The sequence below is a fragment of the Strongylocentrotus purpuratus genome, unplaced genomic scaffold (genome assembly GCF_000002235.5).
Source record: "Strongylocentrotus purpuratus isolate Spur 01 unplaced genomic scaffold, Spur_5.0 spur5_scaffold_2, whole genome shotgun sequence".
Taxonomy (NCBI): domain Eukaryota; kingdom Metazoa; phylum Echinodermata; class Echinoidea; order Camarodonta; family Strongylocentrotidae; genus Strongylocentrotus; species Strongylocentrotus purpuratus.
This window is the reverse complement of record NW_022145605.1, coordinates 15,080-41,788: the sequence shown is the minus strand read 5'-3', so window position 1 is coordinate 41,788 and position 26,709 is coordinate 15,080. Positions and strand designations below refer to the sequence as shown.

The window sequence follows — 26,709 nt, the reverse complement described above, 5'->3', positions numbered from 1 at the left end:
TTTGAAAACGATGAAATTCCACAACTGCTGGGTAACCTAGCATGTGTATGTTTTGTAGAAACCGACTTTGGAGTGGGGTAGCCCCTTCCCTGATATTGTTATATTCTGTATTGGATACAAACATTAATTGGATACCACGGAAAACCTCATGGTCGTTGAAAAGATGGAAAAATATAAATATTTTGCTTTTAATTTCCATTTTAAAATATCTTCAGCTGGATATATTCAGGAACCAATAACCATGGCAACCAATTCCAAGATAGTACTGGAGAGCATCTTCAGATTAGATCCTGGAGCTGATCTAACACAGAAGCAACGATCCGAGCTTTTTACAGCGATGTCACCAAGATGTCTGGTAGAAGCATTCCGAGATACTGATTTCATTAGGCTCGGGTAAGGATACTTACTAGCCATGTTTCCTTTATGTTTGTATTACAAATATATAGTTTTATTTCTTTTATATCCAACATTGAACCTTTGATTCACACATGAGTATGCATCTTGGAATAATAAATTCAGAAGATTTTGTCTTTTATACTGCATCATATATAAATCAGCTAATTTCCAACTAAATATTCGAGTGATCTTTTACTTCTATGTTGCAAAATGATGAACATTTTGTTTCCAAAGCTTTATACTTGTATGAAAGTGTGATTATTTCGAATGATGATGTACTTTAACTTCTAATCATTAATGCTTTGTTCATTAATGTTTTTTTTAAATCGATGATCCTAGTTTATGACCTTTGTACATTGTAAACATTGCGCAATTATTCCCTATAGACTAATATTTTTTATAATTTTAAATAAACCACATCGAATTGAATGTATTTATAAACATTGGCGGATCCAAGATTTTCTGATGGGTGTGAAGAGGGGTTGGTGGCATACGTGACAAAAGGGGGTTTATCACACTCTTTAAATCCACAGAAATGGGAGTGCACTCTTTCAGGATTCATGTTAGTGACAATTTTGTTTTGGAGGAGAAACACACTTTTTAAACCATTCTCAAGAGAGAAATGCAAACTACTCCTTGGAGTGGATTGCACTTTGTTTTGGAATTGATTCAAATCCAAAACGAAGTGATCTCTCATATTTTAGACTCGTTAGTGGATTTATACCCCTGTGCATTCAGTAATGGAACATTTTCAAATGAGTTATTAGTCCTAAAATATATACATTCTGCCAAAGGAAAAGACAAATCAGTTTTAGACGGGGAGGGGGGTCCCCATGATGTCCCTGGATCTGCCATCACCTTTCATTCACGTGAATCTCAATATAAGAGTTGAGGGTTCGAATCTCAGCCAAGCACTTACATCTTTTGACAAGACATTTATCGACATTTGCCACTCTTCACCCAGGTGTAAGTTGGTACCTGTTAATTGAGGGGGTAATAATAATTGCAGGGCCTTCAGGAAGAACATCACTGAAGCTGATGACTCCTCCCTTGGTAATATTATTATTATTAATATTAAAGGTTGCCATGACAAACAAAGTATTGTGTATACCCCATATCGATGACATAAAGGAGTCTTCCATTTACCATTATTGTGAACCATTCGAAGAGTTTCACCTTGTATGTATGATTCGATACTAACGACATTGAATACTTGTATTGGTTTACAGTTTATACAGATTTGTTTGAATATTGTCAAATGCTAATCATACACAGTATACGTTTAGCTTATAGCCCCCGCATGACTGTTAAAATCAACAGTATTACCACATCATAATTGTATGTAGGTCTATCTATATATATTATTCAAAGTATTGTAATCTACAAGTTTATTTAATTTGAAGAGACCAATATGCGGCCTTGAAAATGGACTCACTGAAGGAAACCTTTCTCCTGCTCAAAGACAACATCAAACTATTAGAACAGGTACGTGACAACACTCAGTTTGATTCATGTATGCAAAAGTTTCTTTTTTATTTTATTTTAGTTTATAATTACAAACGTGATCTTCTGGGATATCATTATTATGCATAAAATGACTGTTTTTTTATGGAGTCACTCTCTAATTGATTCATTGTGATCGCAGGACTTTGTTAAAGTCAAGCATATAGTAATTTTTTGTTTGACTGAGGTTAGTCAACATTTCTGAAATAAAAAGTCTGATAAAGTACTGAAATCAAAGTGTCAAATATCATATTTCAACTCGGCAATTCGGTCATGATTTGTTATGCTATATATCTCTTCAGTTATAGCTGCTATCAAAATATTATTTAATTTTTATATTTTTTTCCACTTTGACAATAGAACATAATTTTTCCTTCAAGCATTATCGGTGACCACTTTCATTATGACATTGAGAAAGGGGGAAATTTTAGTGTTGAGATACGATGGAGATTTCTCAGTTAAAACATAGATATCTAAAACATTCATTCATTCATTATTTTTTTCTAATATTTCTGCTTCTATCCACCATGTCCATGTACGTTTTCAAAAAGGAAAAGGGGTCTATTTTTGTATGTAAAAGGGGGCACTTTAGGTTTTTTTTAAAGTGATGGGGCACTATGCTCCTGACCTCCAGGAGCGCTGCCTCTGAGCACAAATATTTAATGTGCATTTTTCTCTATTTGCTTCTCTATGTGTTTGGCAAAAATAATGTCCCCTTTTGTGTATCCTATCTTTCTCTCTCTCTCTTCCACGTGTACTATTATTGGTACCCCTTTGTAAAAAGTTGGTTTTAGTGGAATCAGAGAAATACGGGGTCGGGGGAGGGGTATATTTGAGATAGGCTATCAAAGATAGAAGAAAGTCATGAAAATTGACATTTGAGATTGATAACTTTCTTTTTGTCAATAAACTTGTTTCTGATGTGTAATGCGAAGGCCCCGACAAGGAGAACTGTAAAATATGTCTACACAAAATATAAGAATTCCATTTTCGAATTCATGATAGGGTAGCCATAATTTTGTTCTTAATTTGTTATGGGCGATATGCTTTTACTTGTTAATTTGCCCCCCCCCCCCCCCGTGAATAAGTATCTGTTCCATTATTTAAAAATCACGAACAAAATCGACACTTCGAGTAATTTTGTGCACAAATCTAATAGGAGTCATCTTTGTATTTTGTGATATACGTTACGCGTACATGACATCGCACATAAATGCCAGTTGGAGATCCTCCATATAAGTGTATTGTTAAAACTTTCTATTTCGCTCTCTCTCTCTCTCTCTCTCTTATCCTTTCATCTCTCTCTTCCTCCCTCACTCTTTCATCTCTCTCTCCTCTCTCTCTCCCTTTTCCCCCTCTAACCGCTAAATATCGATTGTAATATTTTGTTAACCGCCATGTTTTACTGATCATTTTTGTACTCGATTTATTCTCCGCTGCTCGCCCTCTTTTCATTTAAAAAGAGTTAAATTATTATGTGTCTCCTTTCATTTTGCAGTTTAAATATGCCATTCAATCCATGTCTTCATGTAAGTCACTTTCTGTCGTTATAATGTATTAAATGTAGGTCCTGTTGAAACTTTCCTTTTCTCTCTCATTTTTTCATCGCACTATATAATTAATATCTGTCTCTCTTTCCCTCTTTCTCTCATGCGCTCATCGTTCTCTCTCTTTTTCTCCACTCTCTCTCTCTCTCTCTCTCTCTCTCTCTCTCTTTTCTCCCTCATTCAGTGTTGCATAACAACATCCCTAGGATGATTCATCTTATAATGTACTGTCTGGAACTATGTTATGCTTTCAAATTGTTAAGATTAATGTATACTTTTGTAAGTTCAAATTTTACTGCTATTTTATTGTGAATCGATATGCAATTCAGCTTTCGGGCTGCGCTTTGGATGATTTTTAATAAATCATTTTTAATTCGATTTAATACCCTACCATAATTATAGTATATTGATTGAATCAAGCATTCCTAATGCACAAGAGACCCCTTCCTACTCCATTTCCCCCAGAGCCATCTATGCAGAAACGGTTTGCCCAACTCGAATTGGGTTGGCCAAACTCTGTTTCTACATCTCTCTGAATAATTATTATCCCTTCTTTTAAAACTCTTCATCCCATTCTTGCTTATCGTTTGGCTCATGTTTAATGCAGGTGGCAGAAGTAATCTTCCGGCACATGAGTGACATGCGTTCAGAATTACGCAAGGATGAAATCGAACCCGATCTTCTCCGAGTAGTTCCGATCCTACTCGACTGTCCAGCCTTTGACAGGCCGGATACAAAGTGGGGTGATTGTATCATCAGAGAAATGGCAGACATCTTGACATGGATGTATGAAGCAGCGAAGAGGAACTTCGATGTGCTTGGTAAAACAAAATCAAAAGTGGCTTGAAGCATAATGTTCCCTGTTATTATCTCAGGCCAGGGCATCGGACCCACTCCTGTCGTTCAAACATCTCGATTTTATAAACATTACATTATTACGGTCAATTAAAAATATTATGTCGTAGAGGTCTACTATTTGCAAGTATATGGGAGTCATTACTTTAAGATCAAATACAATGCTCAGTCGTGAATTATTATTTTTTTAAATAACAAATTGACTACAACTGGTTGATTTTAGACTGATTTGAAGCATAGGATGCGTCTTGATAACGTAGACTATTGGACCATAGACAAACTACTTTATTTTCTCTTGCCAGTTCGTTGGTGGGATAAAGACTCGGATCTTTTAGCCAGAGTGGTTAAGGTCTACGTACAGGCATTCAGGGATGTGCTGAAACGTTTTCTGGACAACACTGCGTCGAAACATGAACCTAATACAAAACCACTTAATATCAACTACTTAGCAGTATTGGTACTCTTGAAACAGGTTCGTATGTTTGGGAAATGGAAATGATTTAATTTTCAATTTAAAACAGTTGTTGGTCGTTCTGTACGTCTGACTTCATGGTTGTTTTCATGTGACGTATTATCGTAATTTGAATATTCATAGGTGTGAAATGCATAGTGATGTAGACATGTACACGACAAGCGGGAGAGTTGTCCGTGAATACAGATCGTAACAAAGTAGCAAAGTGATTATCTGAGGCATACTGTTGGGGCCGGATCGGTTAAACAAACAAATTACCTATCAACTCTTCCGATCATCAACCTTTACTTTTACCCTCTTGAGGTTTAGTGATTGTTGCACATCCAGTGCAAAATGTAGCACTCATTATGGAGTCTTTATTTGTAAAATTAAAGGAATTTTGTTTGTTGGTAATAAGATCATTTGTATGTAAGAAGAAAAATAAGATAAATAGAATGGGGAAAATTTGAAATAAATCGGACCAATAATAGGGAAATTATGAATGTTTGAAATATGAAATAAGTCTATGCGTATCTCCAATCGGCAGTCTAGTCAGTGGATTGTGACGTTTTCACGGACAACTCTCCCGCTTGTCGTGTACAAATAATATCAATAATATCTGTTTTTCTCCTGAGTGCCTTCTTCCTTAGGACACTAATCAAAGTATATTAGGGATAGCATATTATTATAGAGGATAGACCCTCCTGAATCATACATTTTCGAAAAAGTGAAAATTTAGTCATTTTGTGTTTGAACAACAGGGAAAGATGTCCACCATACATCCTCGAGACATTACCGATTTAGCCAATTTGAAGAGCGCATGCCTGTAGTATTTACAACTTTAAAAACAATTAAAGTCTCATGTTTGTCCGATTTCATTCAAACTTTCACCAGTCATATACTTCTCTTATTTTTCAGCTTTTCTCGAGAGTAGTTTGATTTCCCGTGGACCTGCTCAATGTAATATTGTCTCACTATAAATATGATGCAATGAGATTGAAATAAGTTCATGGATTATTTCCTATACAGATCAATGAATCGCTTGGGTACAAGGTTCCAATAAATCAGTTTTACATCCTTCAACCAGGAGATGAAGAAACAAACAGGAAGATCGAGAATCATATTCTTCAGCTTCATCAACAGCATTTGCAACTCTCTCTCCTGGTATCTATTGTCTTATGCTTTTCATTTTCATACACTTTTTCATTTTGTGTCATATCTTTCTAAATGTACTATCATGGAATTTTATTTTAACTGTTCTGTATAAACGTTATGCTTTTTGATGTAAATATGTTCATGTTTATTCAGGGCCCCATGGAAGACCACTACTTATTGGTGAATGGGCTACCCTGACAAAAGATTAGAAATAAATAAATAAATAAATACACTTCGATGACGATATTACAATACAGATACTGTTGTCATTAGCTCCATCCGTGGTTTTATCCATGGGTTTTTGCTATACCTATAATTGACTACAAACTGTTAATTAAAACTGTTAAGAATTTCAATTAATTTTATACATGTCGGTAAATTTCAGTTGGATGCCCCCCTTCCCATCCCTCCTAAATAGATATTGATTATGAAAAGAAGGAAACAAAAACAAATGAATAAGTTATCGTGTACATGGTGAAGGCTATAAAGTAATCAAACTACTCAATATCTCTTAATAAACAAAGATCATTTTCACCTCTTTTATTTTGAAAAAGAAGACAAACACATGTCTAAAAAAAATGTAGTATACTTCTTGATATAAATATATTATCGACAATGAAAATTAAATCTGTATCAAGATCTATTTTAAAATGTATCATTTCATTCTTATAAAGAAACATTTAATGATAGGTTTATGATTTGTTTATGAGTTTGTGTAACCCAAATAGGCCCTTATTACGGCCACCTCATAGCCGGTCCGGCCCGGTCGTGGGGGATGGGGGGGGGGGGGGGTGGTGGAATCTACTTTTCCGTGGATATTGACTCCCGCCATTGAGTTTTTCTCGTCTTGTCCGCTTATGTAATTGAAGTGTATTGTCTTTGTTTTTCAAGTTTATTCAAGGTCCCTCTTCATTAGCTCACATGCCATTTCTACTGGATGTACCTCTGAAGTGGAAAATGCTCTGTATGGACTTTGATAATGAGCGTATGGTATGTTTAAAGTTCTATTCATTGACATCAATGACATGGTCTAGTCGTGAAAGCAGTAAATGTCTTCTAGATTTCTTCATAAATAAAAACTAGATTGAGTGAATAAAAAAAAAGTCATACAACGGTTACTATCATTACCATTCTACTTCTCGTAACCATGCATGAACTAATTTATTATCCCCTCGCCGACGAAGTAACGCTGCCGTCCGTCCTTCCGTCCGTAACAAATTTTTATGAAAAGGCGAGTTAAAGAGGAGTTGGCAATTTCGGTTTCAATTTTATTTCTTGATCTGAAGGAACAAAAATAAAACCGGTCATAGTGAAGAAGTTAACTCTCAAGGATTTTTATTATTTGTTCTATTCAGGGGCGTACGCAGGGGGGGGGGGGGGGTTGGGGGTTCAAACCCCCCCCCCTTTGGTATTTTAATGTATGTAAACCCCCCTAAAAAAACCTAAACCCCCCCCCCCCTTTGGCTTTTTTTTTTATTTTTATTTTTTTATTATAAAAAAATATAAAAAATGAAAAAAATTATACCCACGGCTAACCTAAATAAGGTGACCTCACCCCCCCCCCAACGAAAATTTTCGGGAGCAAAATATTTTAAAACCCCCCCCCCCCCTTGAAAAAATCCTGCGTACGCCCCTGGTTCTATTAATATATATATATATATATATATATAGGCGTAGTAAAGAATGTCACTGATACATGTAGTACATGTAAGTAATGATTTTTAAGTAGCGATATTACTTTCGATACTATATTGAGCATTAATGGTTTTTTGTTTCATTAAAACAAAATCAGAACGTATAGCTAGAGCTTTATCTTTTAGAATAGTTTTCGTTATTCACCACTTAAAAATGTCGTTTTAGTGCATTTCATTTTCAGATAACTTTTTTCTCCATTTGTGTGTGTGTTGTTGAAACATTATAGGCTTCCTAAATCGCTTGAGTGAATGGATTAACTATTGCCAATATTTGTTTGCTTTGTAAAAAAAACGTTACAGAAAACCAGTTACTTACGTCTGGTACCACTAAAGCTTCGATTCGAAATTGACGACGACAAAGAGAAGGTTGTTGAATCGGCTATCTCGAAGGTTAAAGATAAAGATGAAACGTGTCTCATGCTCCCGTTCGAAGTCCATTTCAAGGATAACGTGTCTTTGGGTGTAAATGCTGGTGGCCCTATGAAGGTAAATATGAACACCATTTCACACGATGGCAACTACTTTCGAAACATCAACCGAAGGCAATTTCAATAGCCTCGTGCGTCACCTATCTAAATGTGTAAACATGATGATGACGTATTACGTAATCTGAACATTTATATTAGGAATGCAATATAAAGGGTATTGAAATTGACCTTGAGCTGATTTTCAAAAACAGTTGCGATCGTGAAAACATAACTCTATTTGTAAAGATAACATGCCGACGTGCTTAATTCCAAAGAGTTATTCCAACATTTTATTCTTCGACGTCGGCTGAACAAAACTAAATATTTCAATCGCTGTGACTGTAGGCTTTGGAGAAGGAAACAACGCTGAAAATGCCTTAATTATTTACTAAAGCCGGATAACATTTAAAAATACGATGGTCAAAAGAATTACAAGCCGCTCTATAACCGGTTTCCTCGGATTGGATTAGACTAAAGACTTAAAGCATCTTCTGCCGAACCACTCTTTGTACTTTCATATTAGTTATATCGCCTTTTCTATATAAGATTCGTGATGAAGAACCTGAATAAATATTAAGATATTTCAATTTCGATATTGCAGTCTATCAACTGGACCGTAATTTTTAAATTAAAGAAAAACCAGTATTAATTATTAACTGTTTCCGATCTTGGATACTTTTTGTAATTTGGGGTTTTGTTTTGTTTTGTTTTGTTTTGTTTTGTTTGAAACGTGTATTTTCTTTTACATTTCTCGTAAAGGAATTCTTTTCCCGACTGTTCGAAGAGCTGTTCAATGTTGAGAAGCATTCCATCTTCAAGAAACTCAACGATTCTCCTTCGTGTACGACATTGTGGTTTAACAAGGTCATTGTCGAATTCATATTTCCATCTCGGAAGTTAGAGTACCCATTATTTACTAATCTCAATATATTGTTAATGTAAGTTGATTATAGCTATGACTGGCGTCAACGGGTGGTTGGCAGGGGAACACAATAGTATTTGCCCCCTCCCCCCCCCCCCCCCCTCCTCCCTCTAAATCTCTCTCTTTAAAGTACGTTTTCTGTATAGAAACTTCCTCATGTAAATTAAATGTTTTGCTTGATTTAATCTTCAATGCCAATGCACTAATACTGTAATAGTGCCTTCTTTAACCCCCCCCCCAATATAAAAGCCTTCCTTGCTCACCCCAGAGTTACTTTCGAAAATCTATCGACATTGTCGTCTGTTCATGAATTTATTGGTTTTTTAATCTGATTATTCGACAATGAGTAATTAAGACTTGTGGCCCAGTGTTCAGTGAGTGTGTTCGAGACTCAGGCAGGCAAGCTAATGTCCAAACGGGATCAATATATTGACTTTATAAACAGAAACTTACAAAATATTTATTACCATGAGTACTAACTAACATTTTGCATCCTCCTCCATATACATAATGTTTGTTGGCCAAGAAAAATATGCCTTGTCAATTTGAATTTCGTGCAGGAATATTTGTACTGATCATGGAATTAGTGTGCACCTTCATTCGGATCAAAACAACGTGCAATTAAAGTTTGTATTCTTCTGTATTTAAAACTTATCATAGGATTCTAAGGACCTGGACAAATTGCGATCAGTCGGGAAGCTGTTCGCTCTGATGTTCTACAATAAGGTCATCGTCACGATGCCGTTTCCTCTTCTTTTCTACAAGAAACTGCTTGGAAAAAGGTACACACCTAATCAACAATATTTAATTTAATCGAAGAAAGACAAAGAAGTTATGTGTCTCTATTATTTGGGGGCCAGGGGGTACAAAGTCCTTCATTTTTTGAAAATTTTGTTGCCAACTTGTATCATTTTCATTTGTATTCTTGAACTGGAAAGCTCATTGATACATTTTTTTTAAACATTTCAAAATGATTGTAAGTCTTCGCGAACTAACACGAGATCGGGCTTTCCCGACTTGTTTACCGAGTTTGTTGGACAGATAGCTCGTGTCAAACTCCACAAGCTCTTGGATAGAACATACCAAAGAATGATTACACATGCATAATATTATAAATAAATGGATCTGGAATACATTGAATGTAAGAGCTAGCTAATGAATAGAGAAAGGGAGAGAGAAGTGGAAGAGAGAGAGGGTGAGGGAGGGTGCGCGCGAGATAGATAGATAGAGAGATAGCGAAGAGAATAGAAAGTCAGAGAGAGAAAAGAGAGTTATCCATCTCATATACATTTCAAATCATATTTGAGGATGCAATGCTCATTATATACAGTTTACAACTAAATTATTCATACCTCTTTCAAATTTGATGTACTGGTTCAATTAGGGCCTTTGTTGAATACTTTTAGATGTAAGCTTTGATATCACATTCCTAAGAAACATATTCGTAATTGCTGCAAAGTTCTACAGAATTTGATGTTGGCTGCAAATACGGTGTTATGTCGAGGCTTTCCAGAAACACTTACAGTTTTTTTTCTCAATTAGACTTCATATTGAATATCTGCAGTCTTAGGTTTCCAGTAAGACAACCAACAACAAAAAGTAATGCCCTGCGCGTGCGTAGATCAAAACAACACCGTACAAACTCTCGACCAATCACCGAGTTGACTCAAAGTTCTACTCTGTGATTGGTCAAAAGTTTCTTGACGGCGCGCGTATAAATTTGCCATGCTACGCGTTGAATACCATCGCTTTTGGCTTACAGTACAAATCGCTTTTGGTGTTCAGTAATACATCGGAGGAGTGTGATCATCAGGAAAGTATAAGCCCGGGCACTATGGGGCGCTATGATGCCCGTTTTCAGGGATGAATCGAGTTATTAATCACACCAGTGCCTCTCTTTAATTTACTCGTTAGCTAGGAAGTACTTCAAGTCCCAGTTTAGGTTTCAAGGGTTACCTATCTGTCTCTCATAATGATTCATTGCTAGGAAAAACCCTAAAGTTTTCCCGAGGATTGCCAAACATAGCAACGAGTAATGTGAGTAGACGTGATTCCAAGTATTGTAGTATATCCATCAATACAGGTTAATGGAATAACTGGTCACTATAGTATACCGGTCTATTGAATAGAGCACTTATCTATTCCTAATTGCTATGTCGGGGAGCCCTACGCAGAAGCTTACTAAAAGGACTGTACATTATAAATGTTTAATCACACAGCCCCTTCCCCCACACCAAGAATAAACAGAAACAGTAATGATAATACGCGTTTTATTGCCACTTTTGCCTCGATCTACGTACTGAATCTAAGTTGTAAGACCAGCTAGGAAAACAATTAAAATCTGACACTGTTTCCTCCGTGGTTTTAATACACATACTTATGTTCTGTTACATTTTCTGCATAGTATTTGTAGGACTGTTTTTCATCAATGTACGTTTAAAACCTGTCCATTAAACATAATTTTTATTCTTCTCTCAGTAATTTTGCAGCCAGTTTGTTTATTGTAAATGCTTGTAAATAAAAGATGAGAGTGTGCGTGCCTCTCTGAGTAAGGCCTCGGTCACAAACGCCATTACGAACTGCTACGAACGCCGTACGAACGATTTTCAGACCATGAAAATTCGGGGAGACCATGGAAAAACAGGGGGATTCGCACGAATCTCGCTGAGAATATGCGTACTTAATTGAAAAGAGCACTTTCCTTTACTTTATTGCTATGTCGGGGAGCACTACGCTTCTCTACGCAGAGGCCAACTGATATAAAAGTACATTCTGCATGTTCCATCACCAAGAAAATCAAAACATTGTTTTCTCTATAGGGCGACTCTAAAAGCGTAAACGAATGCCATTTTTTTTGTCAATGATTAAATATACATTTCTCTGAAAAAAGTGTTTAGATGAAGAAGCGAAATAGATAGTAACAGTGAGGAAGAATGGCCTTACAGTTAAAGCGATCGCCTCTTCATTGGAAGATACAGGGTTCGATTCCAAGCGAGTGCGCTATCGCATTTAGTTATTTTGTTATATGTTTTTCTTCTTTGGGAGGGGGGTATAATATTCAACCCTTTTATGTCATTGATAGACTGATGTGCTCTTTTTTAATTATTTATTTCATCATATAAAGCCCTAAAAAGGAATTATAGAGATAAAACAAAAAACTATGTTTATTCGCCCTTTTCGCTCGACTCTTTGAAATTGCAACGATATCAAAGTTAAGTCCCTGATACTTCTCGATCTGTAAATCTACCCTTTTCCGAAACAACTGACAACCGAAAGCCAAATAGGTAGTAGCAGTGAGACAGAGTGGTCTCGAGGATAAACGATCGCCTCATAAGGGGAACATAACCACCCGGTGTGCTTTCGCCATTTTCTTTTTTGTTTCTCGGATAGAACATCAATCCATCAATACAATATACCGAACACAGTAAAACTGTTCATTAAAAACAAAAGTACTAGTTTTACAGACCTCAAACTATTTTCTGCATTAAGTATATCATATTATGCAGGGTTACTGCTGTATCCATCATTAAGATGCTAATGAGCTAAAATCTCTATAAACGTTGAAAGTAGCCAGTTTATAGAGATCGGCTACACAAGCTGCATTTATGTGTTTGAACAAGGAGTTTTAAGAGATGGAGTCATATCTAGCTCATTCCCTTTGTACCATCGTCGATGCCGCAAGGAGGAAATGTGTCAGGCATGTGCCTTACTGGATCTTCATTGCAGATACTTTTTTCCTGTTTTTAATGAAAACATACAATTCTTCTCTCTTTCTACTTTTCATTTTCTACTCTGTCCTTCTCTACCCCTCTCCTCCAATCTTTCGTATATTCTCTGATCAACTTTTATTTCTTTCTTCTTCTCCCTTCTCTTCCTCTTTCTAGTTCCTTCTGTATCTCCTTTCTCTGTAACCTTTGATGACCCAGAAGTTTTTCATGTTTTTAATATTTGTAATATACTAGACTTTTATGTAATATTTGAGAGTTTTATTAAGTTTCATTATGCATGATTTATGGTCATACGTTTTAGTCATTTATATTTTGATCGCGTATTGTGTTGTACATTGACCTTGACTTTTACATTGACCCTGTAAATTGAGCAATTTCAGCTTTCCAGCTGCATGTTTTATTGCAATAAACCGAATCAATTCAATTCAATTCAATTCAATACGTAGACAAAAGATTCCTGCCTAGCTGCAAACTAACGGGCGACTTTCAAAGGGAAATATGCTTTGTAATTATAATTACTTTTCGCTATCACTCGTCTGATATAATACGAGCAGTACACAGTGCTTACCTTTACAGGAGGCAAGCGAAAGGAAATGGAGCAAAATTTCCTGAAATATTAATCAAAATTACTCGACTGTGCATGTGTGGGCACCAATCTGACATATAACATCATAAAAAACTGCACATGAACACATTCATTTTTTTATTTTCGTGAGTCGGAAGTAATCGGAAAAGTGTCAAATTACAGGTTTTATGACAAATAAATATATTTAGCATGAATTAAAACTGCTATTATACAATGTAAACAAATTTCTTGACACAATTAGGCTTTTGTATTCATATTTCAACACCTGTTCGATTTTCCTCTTGTTAGTTTAAATAAAAAGCGAAATATTAACGATATTACTTTGTGAACAAAATCACTACTCAATCTGTCTAATGATATATGCGGCTTCGAACCTCGGACATCAAAGGTAACAGCACACCTGTAGATTCTATTGTGCAACCTAAGGAAACGGCAGCTGCTTTGAAAAAATTGTTGCAAGTTGGGACTCCAGGCGGGGTGGGGGGGGGGGGGTTCGCAAAGATCCTAAATTGAACTTATCTCTAAGTTGGACTTAACAATTATAGAAAGCCGTTAGCATCATAGAAAATATTTTTAAAGGCATAAAATGTTGATTCAAATTATTGATATTTTCTATTACCTTGGGAGATTTCATGTTCTTGATATGGAATTTATGAAAAGTCTAAAATACTTGAATTTTGCTTTTGAATGTATTTCATTATAAGGCTACACATGGCTCTCCATAATATTTAAGTCCAACTTGGAGTTAAGTTTGACTTAGAATCTTTGTGAAACACCCCCAGGTCTGAAACCTCTTTGGTTTAAAACACATGTCGAGAGAGGAAGGAGGGAATAGAGGAAAGTCACGTGTGAGAGTGTGTTGTGGGAGGGGTGGGATGAACCTATATGTTGCCCTGGCAACATTTGCTTAGGGTTTTATTTTGTCAAAAATATGGTTTCGGGCCACAAAATTGAAAAATACGTATTTTTCAGTTCTGTGGTTTAGGGGTAGGGCTGCAACTCAATTTTAGGTTTGGATTAGGGTTGGGATCAGTGTTGAGTTGAAGTTTGGAATTCGATTCAGCTCGGTTATTATAGGACATTTACCGCAGAGCAAAAGACCGGTTTACTAACATTTCAAATTGTATGCACACTTTTTAAACAACCTGAAAACTTGCCCGAGGCTTTCCTGATCTAACAACACGTAATGTATGAAGACTGGAATCTAAGTAGTTTAATATGGAATAACTCGTCACTAGATCCCCAGGAAAGAAAGATCCATAAATTTGAATATGTTTAAGTGAACCGCAGACTCGGAGGATATGTGTGTCATACAGCCGGGGGAGGGGGTTAATTGTACCTTTCATGTACTTTCTTATTCTATCCCTTTGTCTGCATTCCATGGTTCAATAAAAGGCTTGTTCAGACATAGCGGTGTTAACCGACGCAAAAAAAAAAAAAAAAACTGCCGCTGTCTTTCCCCCTTTTGTTTTACGTGTAAAGGAATAAATCCAGAATGCTCAGTTAATCTCATGTCAAGAACCCCCGCAAGAACTCTAATTTGGCATTCGTAGTATTACTTATCTAGGGTTCCTACGGAAATTTGAAAACCGAATTCCATGAATTTCCGTGACCCATTTATTTGCCTTTTCCATGACCAGATAAGTACCATTTTGCTATGAGACTTATTAGTTATGATAATGCTTGAATACTATTGTCAGTTCAAACTGGAAGGCTGCAAACACGCTCACGTTTCATGATCAATTTCATAACTTTGGGAGATTAAAAAAACAAAACACTTTCCATGACTTTCCAGAAGAACTAATTTGTTCATGACCGTGGGGAATCTTATTCTTAAAATGTACATTCTTCATCACATCCACTTCTCATATTATCTTCCTGGTATTGGAAAATGAACTGTTTGTAGTTTATATACAGTATTGTACTGACATGCCATGTTTATCTCTTCCAAAGTTGTATTTAAGGCGAATAACAATCACAGGAAACAAGACGAAAGCACAGAAAATATCATTCATAGTAATGTTAGTATTTACATTTATTATACAATAGACAATAAAATAAATTCTGTGTACAAGAGGATGTTATATACAAAATAAAAAATAAAAATGTACTTGCACTTTATTTACAGAAACCAAACTTAATATCGAAACACTAGGCTGTAATCAAAAGGCATGCAATATCATTACCTGGTGTTGACCTATCTAACAGAATTTAGAGTAATACAAAAGTATATATGTATACATTTCTAAATTCAAAAGTAGAATTTAGAAAAATCATACATTGTATCAAAATGAGCAAACCACAACATTTCAAACTTTGAGAATGAGTTTTCATTTACTTACTAGTAAGGATTCTTGTTTGTTAAAAAATGCATTCACTAACTTCATCGAAAGGGTGCGGTGCGGTGCGGCGCGGTGTGGTGTGCTCAACGCACCCATTCGATAAAAGATGGGGGCCTTTTCTCGAAAGGGTGCGTTGAGAGCGGAGTACCGTTTTAACACACCCTTTCGATGAAAGCGGGGGGGCTTTTCTCGAAAGGGTGCGTCGACTAGTCTTTCGCATCAGTCGTTTAAAATGAGGATCTCGGACAGAAGGTAATAGTTGCCAATTTAAGTATATCGAAAATGTATTAAATAAAATGGAATGGCCTTGATTACAGAGTGGTCTCTTTGATGGGGAGACAGAGAGAAGGAAAAAAGGGAAAGGGAAAGGGAAGATAAAAGGAAAGAAAGAAGAATAAGAAGAGAAGAGGGAAACGGGGGGCGAAGGACTCTTGCCCCCCCCCCCCCCGCCAAAAAATAAATCAGAGAGAGAGAGAAGGGAAAGGGAAAGGGAAAGAGAAGATAAAAGGAAAGAAAGAAGAGGAAGAAGAAGAAAAGAGGGAAACGGGGGCAAAGGGCTTTTGCCTCCTCCCCCCCCCCCCCCCCCACCAACAAATAAATAGTAGAGAGAGAGAGAGAGATAGAGAGAGAAGGGAAAGGGAAAGGGAAAGAAAATATAAAAGGAAAGAAAGAAGAAGAAGAAGAAGGGAAGAGGGAAACGGGGGAAGGGCGAAAGGGAGAGAGAGAGAGAGAAAGAGAGAGAGAAGGGAAATGGAAAGAGAATATAAAAGGAAAGAAAGAAGATCGAGGAAGAAGAATAAAAAGAAAAGAGGGAAACGGGGGCGAAGGGCTCTTGCCTCCTCCCCCCCCCCCCCCCCGCCAACAAATAAATAGGAGAGAGAGAGAGAGAGAGAGAGAAGAGAAAGGGAAAGAAAATATAAAAGGAAAGAAAGAAGAAGAAGAAGGAAAGATGGATACGGAGGAAGGGCGAAAGGTTCTTATACCTCCCCCCCACCACCTCCCGCCAAAAAAATAAATAACAGAGAGAGAGAGAGAGAAGGGAGAGGGGAAGAAAATCTAAAAGGAAAGAAAGAAGATGAAAAAGAATAAGAAAAGTGGGAAAGGGGGCGAAGGGCTCTTGCCTCCCCCCTGCCAACAAATAAATAAGAGAGAGAGAGAGAGAAGGGAAAGGGAAAGAAAATATAAAAGGAAAGAAAGAAGAGGAAGAAGAAGAAGAAAAGAGGGAAACGGGGGCGAAAGGCTCTTGCCTCCCCCCCCCCCCCCCGCCAAAAAATAAATAAGAGAGAAAGAGAGAAGGGAAAGGGAAAGGGAAAGAGAATAAAAAAGGAAAGGAAGAAGAATAAGAAGAAGAAAAGAGGGGCTCTTGCCTCCTCCTCCTCCCCCCCCCCCCGCCAAAAGATAAGTAAGAGAGAGAAGGGAAAGGGAAAGGGAAAGAGAAGATAAAAGGAAAGAAACAAGAGGAAAGAGAAGGCAACGGGGGCGAAGGGCTCTTGCCTCCTAGCCCTCCTTCCCCTCCTCCCCCCCCCCCCCCGCCAAAAAAAATAAATAAGAGAGAGAGAGAAGAGAAAGTGAAAGAGAAGATAAAAGGAAAGAAAGAAAAGAATAAGAAGAAAAGAGGGAAACGGGGGTGAAGGGCTGTTGCCTCTTCCCCCCCCCCCCCCCGGCAAAAAATAAATAAGAGAGAGAGAGAGAGAGAGAGAGAGAGAAGGGAAAGGGAAAGAGAAGATAAAAGGAAAGGAAAAAGAGGGAAAGGGGGCGAAGGGCTCTTGCCAACAAAATAAATAAGAGAGAGAGAGAGAGAAGGGAAAGTGAAAGAAAATCTAAAAGGAAAGAAAGAAGAGGAAAAAGAATAAGAAAAGAGGGAAAGGGGGCGAAGGGCTCTTGCCTCCCCCTGCCAACAAATAAATAAGAGAGAGAGAGAGAAGGGAAAGGGAAAGAAAATATAAAAGGAAAGAAAGAAGAGGAAAAAGAATAAGAAAAGTTGGAAACGGGGGCGAAGGGCTCTTGCCTCCTCCCTCCCCCCCCCCCCGCCAAAAAATAAATAAGAGAGAGAGAGAAGGAAAGGGAAAGAGAAGATAAAAGGAAAGAAAGAAGAGGAAGAAGAAGAGAAGAGGGTAACGGGGGCAAAGGGCTCTTGCCTCCTTTCTTTCCTATTCTCCCTCTTTTTCGTTTTTCTCTTTCTTTCTTTTCTTTCTTCTCTTTTCTTTCCTTTCTTTTCTTTTTTTTTCTTTTCTTTTTCTTTTTTTCTTTTCTTTCCCTTTTACTCTCTTTTTTCCCCTCCCCCTTTTCTCTTTTTTCCCGACGGCAGCGCAATTTTACCGACAATATCCTGACAGGTGGGGGGGGGGGTGTCGCACCCCCACACCCCCTTTGGAGACGCCCCTGCCTTCGCCACTGTTGGCGACCACAAGGCTATCAATACAAATTAAGACATATTAATGAAGATACTTATTTAATGTTGCAGAGAGATAAGTATTTTCTCTATGAACTTGTTTAATGGACAATAAATAATATTAAAAACATGAATACTATAGCGGTATAATGATGAGAGAGATGATTTAAGTCATACTTTTTTCAATGTGATTGGAGTGGACTTGAGGGTGGGGGGGGGGGTCCCCTAAGATCTCGGCCGTTTCACAGCCGATCGCCGCGAAAATGCATATTTATGGTAATTTATGCAAACAAGGTCAGAGAATTCACATTTTTACCCATAAATCATATATAATTCATATTCGAGCGTTCTTTTTCACTTCATATATTCGTTAGAATAATAATACGACAACAAAGTTGGAAGAGCCAGTTTATCCCTATGCTATCTCTTGTTTTGATAATTTGTATTTATGTACTATATTATTTTGTTATTTCATTTCATTTCTAACCACAATTCAACTATTTTTACCCAAAATCAAACACATTTACTTGAAACAAGACCAAATAACCAATGTTTTCTCTTTTTTTAAAAGAATAAATGGTATTTCCATATGTTTGGTACTTAAATCACAAAAATGAGCGATTTAAGGGCTGACATGCAAAAACAAAAGGTCACGTGACTCCGCAATTATACGTCCGATTTTCAACAAAAAAATGTTTCAAAAGATGCGTAAGACTCGAAAGAAAAAAGTCATGAAAGAAAAACTTTATATCTGCCGCGGTTCCGGAGTAGTCGCGAAATTACTAGAGAGCACTAATCTTTTTTGGGGCCCTCAAAAATTTGAAAAATCGTACCCCCCCCCCCCCTTGAACGCCGGGGGGGGGGGGTATCTCCCAAAAACGGTAAAAATTAACGTGTTTTTTTTTTACACGTTTTTTTCACAGGGCGGAGCCCTCAGAAGCTCAGGGGTATTAAACATCAAAATTAACGTCGGATGAGCATAATTTTATACCTTATTTGTGACAGTGGCAGGACACAATTTGGTGTTGGGTCCAGGGGGCGGAGCCCCCAGAAGCTCAGGAGTTTTGTCCATTAAATAATTATTATTTTATACCTTATTTGTGACACAGGGGTCACGAATTGGCGTGGGGTCCAGGGGGTGGAGCACCCGGAAGCTCAGGGGTTTTGGGCAATAAATAACGGTCAGATGAGCATATTTTTATATCTATTTGTGACACTGGAAGGACACAAATTGGTGTTGGATCCAAGGGGCGGAGCCCCAAGAAGGTGAGGGGTTTTATACATCAAATTATCGTCAGATGAGCATATTTATATATCTATTTGTGACACTGGCAGAACACAAATTCTTCTTCCTCTTCCTCTTCTTTCTTTCCTTTTATCTTCTCTTTCCCTCTCCTTCTCCAACATAAGATGCAAGACGGATATATATCGACTCACCTTCTTTCCAAGAACCATACGGGCCTGGAATTTACTTCCCCCCCCCCCCCCCCCCCCAGCATCTTTGCCTGCGACGCAGTCGAAACCTTCAAAGCCAGACTCTGGGAAGCCATCCAAGGGGGTAATATAATCATAGTCCCTCCCCACAACTGCAATGTGATGGGACTTAATTCTAAAATGTTCTAGAAGCAACAAACACTCTCTCTCGAACGATAACGTTCTTATTGGTCATCTTTATATCCCTCTTGAGGATCAGGACCAGGATCAGAACAGATTCTCTCTCTCTCTAATATTTATTTTTTGGCGGGGGGGGGAGGGAGGAGGCAAGAGCCCTTCGCCCCTGTTTCCCTCTTTTCTTATTCTTTTTCCTCTTCTTTCTTTCCTTTTATATTTTCTTTCCCTTTCCCTTCACTCTCTCTCTCTCTTATTTATTTTGTTGGCGGGGGGGGGGGGCAACAGCTCTTCGCCCTTCCCCCGTTTCCCTCTTTCCTTCTTATTCCTCTTCTTTCTTTCCTCTTATATTTTCTTTCCCTCTCCCTTCTCTCTCTCTTATTTATTTTTGGGGGGGGGGGGGGGAGGGCAAGAGCCCTTCGCCCCCTTTCCCTCTTTTCTTATTCTTTTTCCTCTTCTTTCTTTCCTTTTATCTTCTCATTCCCTTTCCCTTCTCTCTCTCTCTTATTTATTTTGTTGGCAAGAGCCCTTCGCCCCCTTTCCCTCTTTTCTTATTCTTTTTCCTCTTCTTTCTTTCCTTTTAGATTTTCTTTCCCTCTCCCTTCTCTCTCTCTCTCTTATTAATTTTTTTGGCGGGAAGGGGGGGGGGAGGTAAGAACCTTTCGCCCTTCCCCCGTATCCATCTTTCCTTCTTCTTCTTTCTTTCCTTTTATATTTCTTTTCCTTTCCCTTCTCTCTCTCTCTCTCTCTCCTATTTATTTGTTGGCGGGGGGGGAGGGAGGAGGCAAGAGCCCTTCGCCCCCGTTTACCTCTTTTCTTCTTATTCTTCTTTCTTTCCTTTTATATTCTCTTTCCCTTTCCCTTTCCCTTCTCTCTCTCTCTCTCTCTCTCTCTCTCTCTTATTTATTTGTTTTGGTGGGGGGGGGGGGGGGTGGGGGAGGGCAAGAGCCCTTCGCCCCCGTGTCCCTCTTTTTTTCTTTTTCCTCTTCTTTCTTTCCTTTTATCTTCTCTTTCCCTTTCCCATCTCTCTCTCTCTCTCTCTCTCTCTCTCTTATTTATTTTTTTTGGCGGCGGGGGGGGGGGAGGGAGGAGGCAAGAGCCTTTTGCCCTTCCCCCATTTCCCTCTTTCCTTCTTGTTCTTCTTTCTTTCCTTTTATATTTTCTTTCCCTTTCCCTTTTCCTTCTATCTCTCTCTCTCTCTCTCTCTCTCTCTCTCTCCTATTTATTTGTTGGCGGGGCGGGGGGGGGGGAGGAGGCAAAAGCCCTTTGCCCACGTTTCCCTCTTTTCTTCTTCTTCCTCTTCTTTCTTTCCTTTTATCTTCTCTTTCCCTTTCCCTTTCCCTTCTCTCTCTCTCCTATTTATTTGTTGGCGGGGGGGGGGGAGAGGCAAAAGCCCTTTGCCCCCGTTTACCTCTTTTCTTCTTCTTCCTCTTCTTTCTTTCCTTTTATCTTCTCTTTCCCTTTCCCTTCTCTCTCTCTCTGATTTATTTTTTGGCGGGGGGGGGGGGCAAGAGTCCTTCGCCCCCCCCACCTTTCCCTCTTCTCTTCTTATTCTTCTTTCTTTCCTTTTATCTTCCCTTTCCCTTTTTTCCTTCTCTGTGTCTCCCCCATCAACATAGTAATAACGAAAAAGACCACTCTGTAATCAAGACCATTCCATTTTATTTAATACATTTTCGATATACTTAAATTGGCAACTATTACCTTCTGTCCGGATCCTCATTTTAAACGACTGATGCGAAAGACTAGTCGACGCACCCTTTCGAGAAAAGCCCCCCCCCCCCCCCCGCTTTCATCGAAAGGGTGTGTTAAAACGGTACTCCGCTCTCAACGCACCCTTTCGAGAAAAGGCCCCCCTCTTTTATCGAATGGGTGCGTTGAGCACACCACACCGCGCCGCACCGCACCGCACCCTTTCGATGAAAGCCTTCCCCGACCCCCTTTTCCTGCTATCATGCATTTTGTAGACACATTTTTGTTATTATGTCATGGACAATATATTCTTTGATGTTTCATGTAACTATATATTATGTTCAATATTGATGAATTGAATGAATCATTGGATGACAAAGTGGATTGTAAATATTATCTTCCTCATGAATTTAATTCAAGATTTGAGAGTGAAAATAGTTCCTTTAGCTTATTACATACAAATGCACGAAGTCTTGTTAAAAATTATGAATATCTGAACATTCTGCTGTCGGCCCTCACCAAACCGTTTTCAGTCATTGGAGTCACAGAAACGTGGCTTAATGATACATCTCCATCTACTTTATGTAATATTGACAATTATTCGATTGTACGTTCTGATAGAAAAACCGGAAGGGGTGGTGGAGCTGCTATGTTTATCTCAAACTTGTTAACATACAAAATTAGATCTGACCTTAGTTTGAAGAGTGATGGTACTGACTCGATATGCATTGAAATCAATATGGCTCAAAGGAAAAACATCTTGATATGTACAATATATAGGCCTCCGCATACAAATGTTGAATTATTTTTGGATGAGTTTGATAGGATGCTGCATAAGGTCAATCTAGAAAATAAGGATGTTTACTTGATGGGTGATTTTAATATTGATCTTTTGCAGGAAGATAATACTTTTCATAATATGTTACGATCAAATTCATTCAATGCCATGATTGATAAACCAACCAGATTGGCAAATAACTCTTCTACATTGATAGATAACATTTTTACAAATGTCACCAATAACTATAGGCTCTGGCCTCTTGTATAGTGAAATCTCTGACCACCTTCCAATTTTCCTGATTTGTAATCATGTTCGCAATTATCCTGAGGACGAAAAGAATCAAGCTATGATACGTAAAATCACAGCTGAAAAAATAGCCATGTTTAATGACGAACTACTCAAAGTAACATGGAATGACGTGGTCGCATGTACTGACACCAATAAGGCATATGCACTTTTTTGGAACTTGTTCTCCTCTCTTTTAAATAAACATATCCCAATGACTAAAAAAAGATCGGCAAGAAATAGAATCAAGCAGCCATGGATAACTAAAGGTATCTTTTGCTCTATTAAAAAACGGAATAGATTATATAAATATAATCTTCGACACCCAGGAGAGGAAAGCTTGAATAATTACAAATCATATAGGAACAAACTAACCACCATTATTAGACAGTCTCGACAAATGTATTTTGCCAAGCAGTTTGAAAATGCAAATGGAAATGCATCATCAACGTGGAATGTGATCAATCAAGCCCTCAAAAAACAAAAGAGTAAATCAAAGTGTCATATTACCAAAGATAATAATACAATGGTTGATTCAAAAGAAATAGCAAATTGCTTCAATGCTTACTTTGTTGGGGTTGGCCCCAATCAGGCCAATACAATAGCTTCGAACGGAGTCGACTTCTCACAATTTCTTCAAACTCCCTGCAACAAGTCATTATTTCTCAAACCAACAAACTTGATTGAAATCTTGAATATTGCACGTTCTCTTAAAATAAGCTATGCTAACGGTCATGATGAGATAAGCACATATCTTCTGAAACAAGTTATAGGAAATATAATAACCCCACTAGTGCATATTTTTAATCTCTCTCTCACGACAGGTACATTTCCAGAAGCATTTAAGATTGCTAAGGTTGTTCCGATATACAAAAAGGATGACTCTTCCCAAGTCTCAAACTATCGCCCTGTTTCTATTCTCTCGAGTTTGTCCAAAGTATTGGAAAGACTTATATACAATAGGCTATATTGTTTTCTAACAGAAAATGACTTACTGAATCAGGATCAATATGGTTTCAGGAAATACCACTCAACCGATTTAGCCCTTGCACAATTATATGATAAGATTTCGAATGCTTTGGCGTCTCGAAAGCATGTTATTGGTGTATTCATGGACTTAAGCAAAGCATTTGACACTCTTGATCACAAGGTACTATCAAGCAAACTTCATTATTACGGAGTAAGAGGAGTTGCTCTTGACTGGTTTAATGATTATTTGTCAGGTAGAAAGCAATATGTAAGCTACGAATCTGTAGATTCATCATTATTGCCTATGAAATGTGGTGTCCCACAAGGATCGATACTCGGTCCTTTATTGTTTCTACTGTATGTTAATGATATCTCGAACTCAACTACATCATTACAATATATTATATTTGCTGATGATACTAATGTGTTTTGCTCCAATTCCGATTTTCGATCACTTCAGAGAATTATGAACACCGAGCTACCTAAGCTGTCTTTGTGGTTTAGGAGCAACAAATTGTCTCTGAATCTGAAAAAAACTAATTATATTCATTTTCAAAGCAGGAAAAATGCAACTGATAAACCTATACCTGAAATAGTCTTGGATGGTGAATATTTGGAGAAAAAACAAAATACTAAATTTCTTGGAACTATCATCAATGAAAATCTGAAATGGAGTGATCATGTACATTACGTTTCAAAGAGAGTGTCACGCACTGTTGGTTTACTGTATAAGTTAAAACATTATGTGCCTTTGAATATTCTATATATGCTATACAATTCCTTGATTCTTCCTTACATGTCTTATTGCAATATACTGTGGGCAGACTCAAAAGTATATACTGATAAAATGCTGCTTTTACAAAAGAAAGCGATTCGTGTGTGTACCAATGCTGGATATCGCGATCACACTGATCCCCTATTCGCGAGGTTAAAAACTCTGAAAGTAACTGATATTAACTTTTTACAACAAGCACTGTTCATGTTCCGTCTACATAATGATTCCCTACCTTCCCACTTCCCACCAATGTTTTGTTTGAATAGAAATATTCATACATACCCAACCAGACAATCAAATAAATACCATTTATGTAATCCTAAAACAACAATGGCTATGAAATCTATAAGACATTCTGGTCCGGATATTTGGAACTCACTGTCCGTTGACATCCGTAACTTGAAGTCAGTATATACTTTCAAGAAAAGTGTGAAATCAATTTTATTGAGCAGAGTAATGGTTCTATGTAAAGGTTGCAAGTCACTGTTTATTTTTTGTTATTTTCCCCCAATTATGTTCTGTAATTTACTTTACTTTACAATCGTTATGATTTTAAATGTTTCTGGGCTGCAAGCGTATCAAGCTGTCACGCTTAGGCTGTAGCCCTTCTGTATCATCACCTCTTCGAGCGTATGTATCTATGATTTACTGAATGTGGAAATGTAATTTAACTTATGTTTTATACTCATGTAAAGACATTGTCACATTATTGTTATAACCTATGATGATTCAGTAACCAATAAATATTTCAACTATTACTAATCGCATTTCCACGACGTCACCAAGATTTGCATCTATCTCTAATGTTATGATCCAGAGCAAAATAACAGTGATTTTCTATTGAAATCTATTTATTCAGATGGTTTACACATTTCTCAGCCAATACATCTGGACATGCTGTTTCGGAAAATAAATTTCAAATTTGGAAACTCAAAAAATATTAGTTTGATGACGTCATTTCTGACCACTCTATCGGGGAATCCCCTTTAACCAAACTCCCGTAATACGGTTCTCATGTAAAATTATGTTAATTTGCACTTATCGTCTCACTCAGACATGGAGAAGTATTTTCAGTCGGAGACCATACTTAAGTGTAGACAAGTCTGAGAGTGAGCACGAAAAGGTGTAAATTATTATGGGGAGTATTTAACCCGTGGCGGATTTATGGCTGGGGGGGGGGGGCGACTGGCCCATGCCCATATCGAATATAAAACAACATTATCCCTCGATTGTGATTTTGTTTTTTATACTGTGCCCCTCCTCACCTTTCTCCTTTTGATGTTTCTGCTCTACCACTGAGCCATCACTCCTCCTTTTAATTAAAAAAAAAAATCTTTTTGCTTGCTGTTTTATACAAATACTTCCAGTGAAAATGTCAACTGTGATTAGAAAGACTGAGAAAACATTTATTTTGAAGACTGAAATCACTTCAATTCAATTCAAGACTTTATTCCAGACTCAGCTGCAAGAGTAAAGGTCCATATAACATATTTACATTTAGATATAAACAATGCACAATAATAAGAGGGGAACATATTATTTAAACTTACATATTTACATGTAGATATAAACAATGAACAAAAATAAGAGGGGAACACATACAGATACAGAAACAAAACTAAATTACTTTAATCAACCTCAACCGATTGTGACAACAAGCTACTGAACCAGAACTTCCACAAGTCTGAGGTGGTGAGCCTTGTACTATTTGACAGCATCATTAAGTACAAGTTCAAGGCCTACACACACACATCAAAACATATTTAATCTTGATTCTACTTGTGTTATGCGCTACAATTATTCAGTAGACGAACAGCCAGCAAGACCGACAATGATCTTCCTGAATATTTTATCTGAAGCTTTCCGAGACCGAGAGTTTGCGAGACCGACAATGCTTCTCCTGATGTTTCATTCACCCCAGGCTTCACAAGACAACAACACATGAGGCCACGAGACCGTCAGTCGTCGGTCTCGTTGGGTGTCTGTTTACTGGGATGCCTGGGTTTATGGGCCTACACAGTCTCAATATTCTACAAAAAAGAATAAACGTACAATCGTATGAAGCATTTATTTACATTATAATGAGCAATAAAGACAACGCGTTCTGAAACATACTACTCTAAACAGAATCTATAAAATGATGATGAATAAAACTTATACAATTATAAAATCACACACTATAATCGTAGTATATTCAGATAATATTTCCGAAATCTTCATTGTTCAATAATGATCATTATCATTGATGTTATTTTCATTATCATTACTACTACTAGTATTATTATCACTATCATTAGTATTATTATTATTATCATCATCATCATCATCATCAGGGAGCCCTCTGTAAACCAGCATTGTTATGCTAACAACGCTGAGTAGGGCCATCCCTCCGTCTTCCCTTTTTGTATAAGTGTGTCTTAATGATTGTAAATATATATATGCTGATGTATTTTTAAATGACGGAAAATAAATACAAAACAATACAATCATCGTCGTCATCATCATCTTCATCAACATCATCAACATCATCATCAACATCATCATCATCATCATCATCACCA

At 37.5% G+C, this 26,709-nt stretch overlaps 1 protein-coding gene across 1 annotated transcript; it reads left to right on the top strand.

Moving 5' to 3' along the window:
• The first annotated feature begins 217 nt into the window (after nucleotides 1–217).
• On the top strand, nucleotides 218–26,194 carry LOC100890334 (probable E3 ubiquitin-protein ligase HERC4). Its single transcript, XM_030991361.1, has 10 exons — nucleotides 218–393; nucleotides 1,800–1,881; nucleotides 4,054–4,267; nucleotides 4,604–4,773; nucleotides 5,782–5,916; nucleotides 6,799–6,897; nucleotides 7,902–8,087; nucleotides 8,828–8,932; nucleotides 9,651–9,772; nucleotides 26,017–26,194. The coding sequence occupies exons 1-10, from the start codon at nucleotides 242–244 to the stop codon at nucleotides 26,192–26,194; spliced, it is 1,443 nt and encodes a 480-aa protein (XP_030847221.1). The 5' UTR covers nucleotides 218–241.
• Nucleotides 26,195–26,709: the final 515 nt, after the last annotated feature.

Excerpts from the sequence above, each read along its gene's own strand:
- LOC100890334 (XM_030991361.1), top strand. The coding sequence starts at position 242 with ATGGCAACCAATTCCAAGATAGTACTGGAGAGCATCTTCAGATTAGAT. Across the intron at positions 6,898-7,901 it reads ACTTTGATAATGAGCGTATG|AAAACCAGTTACTTACGTCT; the intron begins GTATGTTTAAAG and ends AAAACGTTACAG. Across the intron at positions 8,088-8,827 it reads ATGCTGGTGGCCCTATGAAG|GAATTCTTTTCCCGACTGTT; the intron begins GTAAATATGAAC and ends TTTCTCGTAAAG.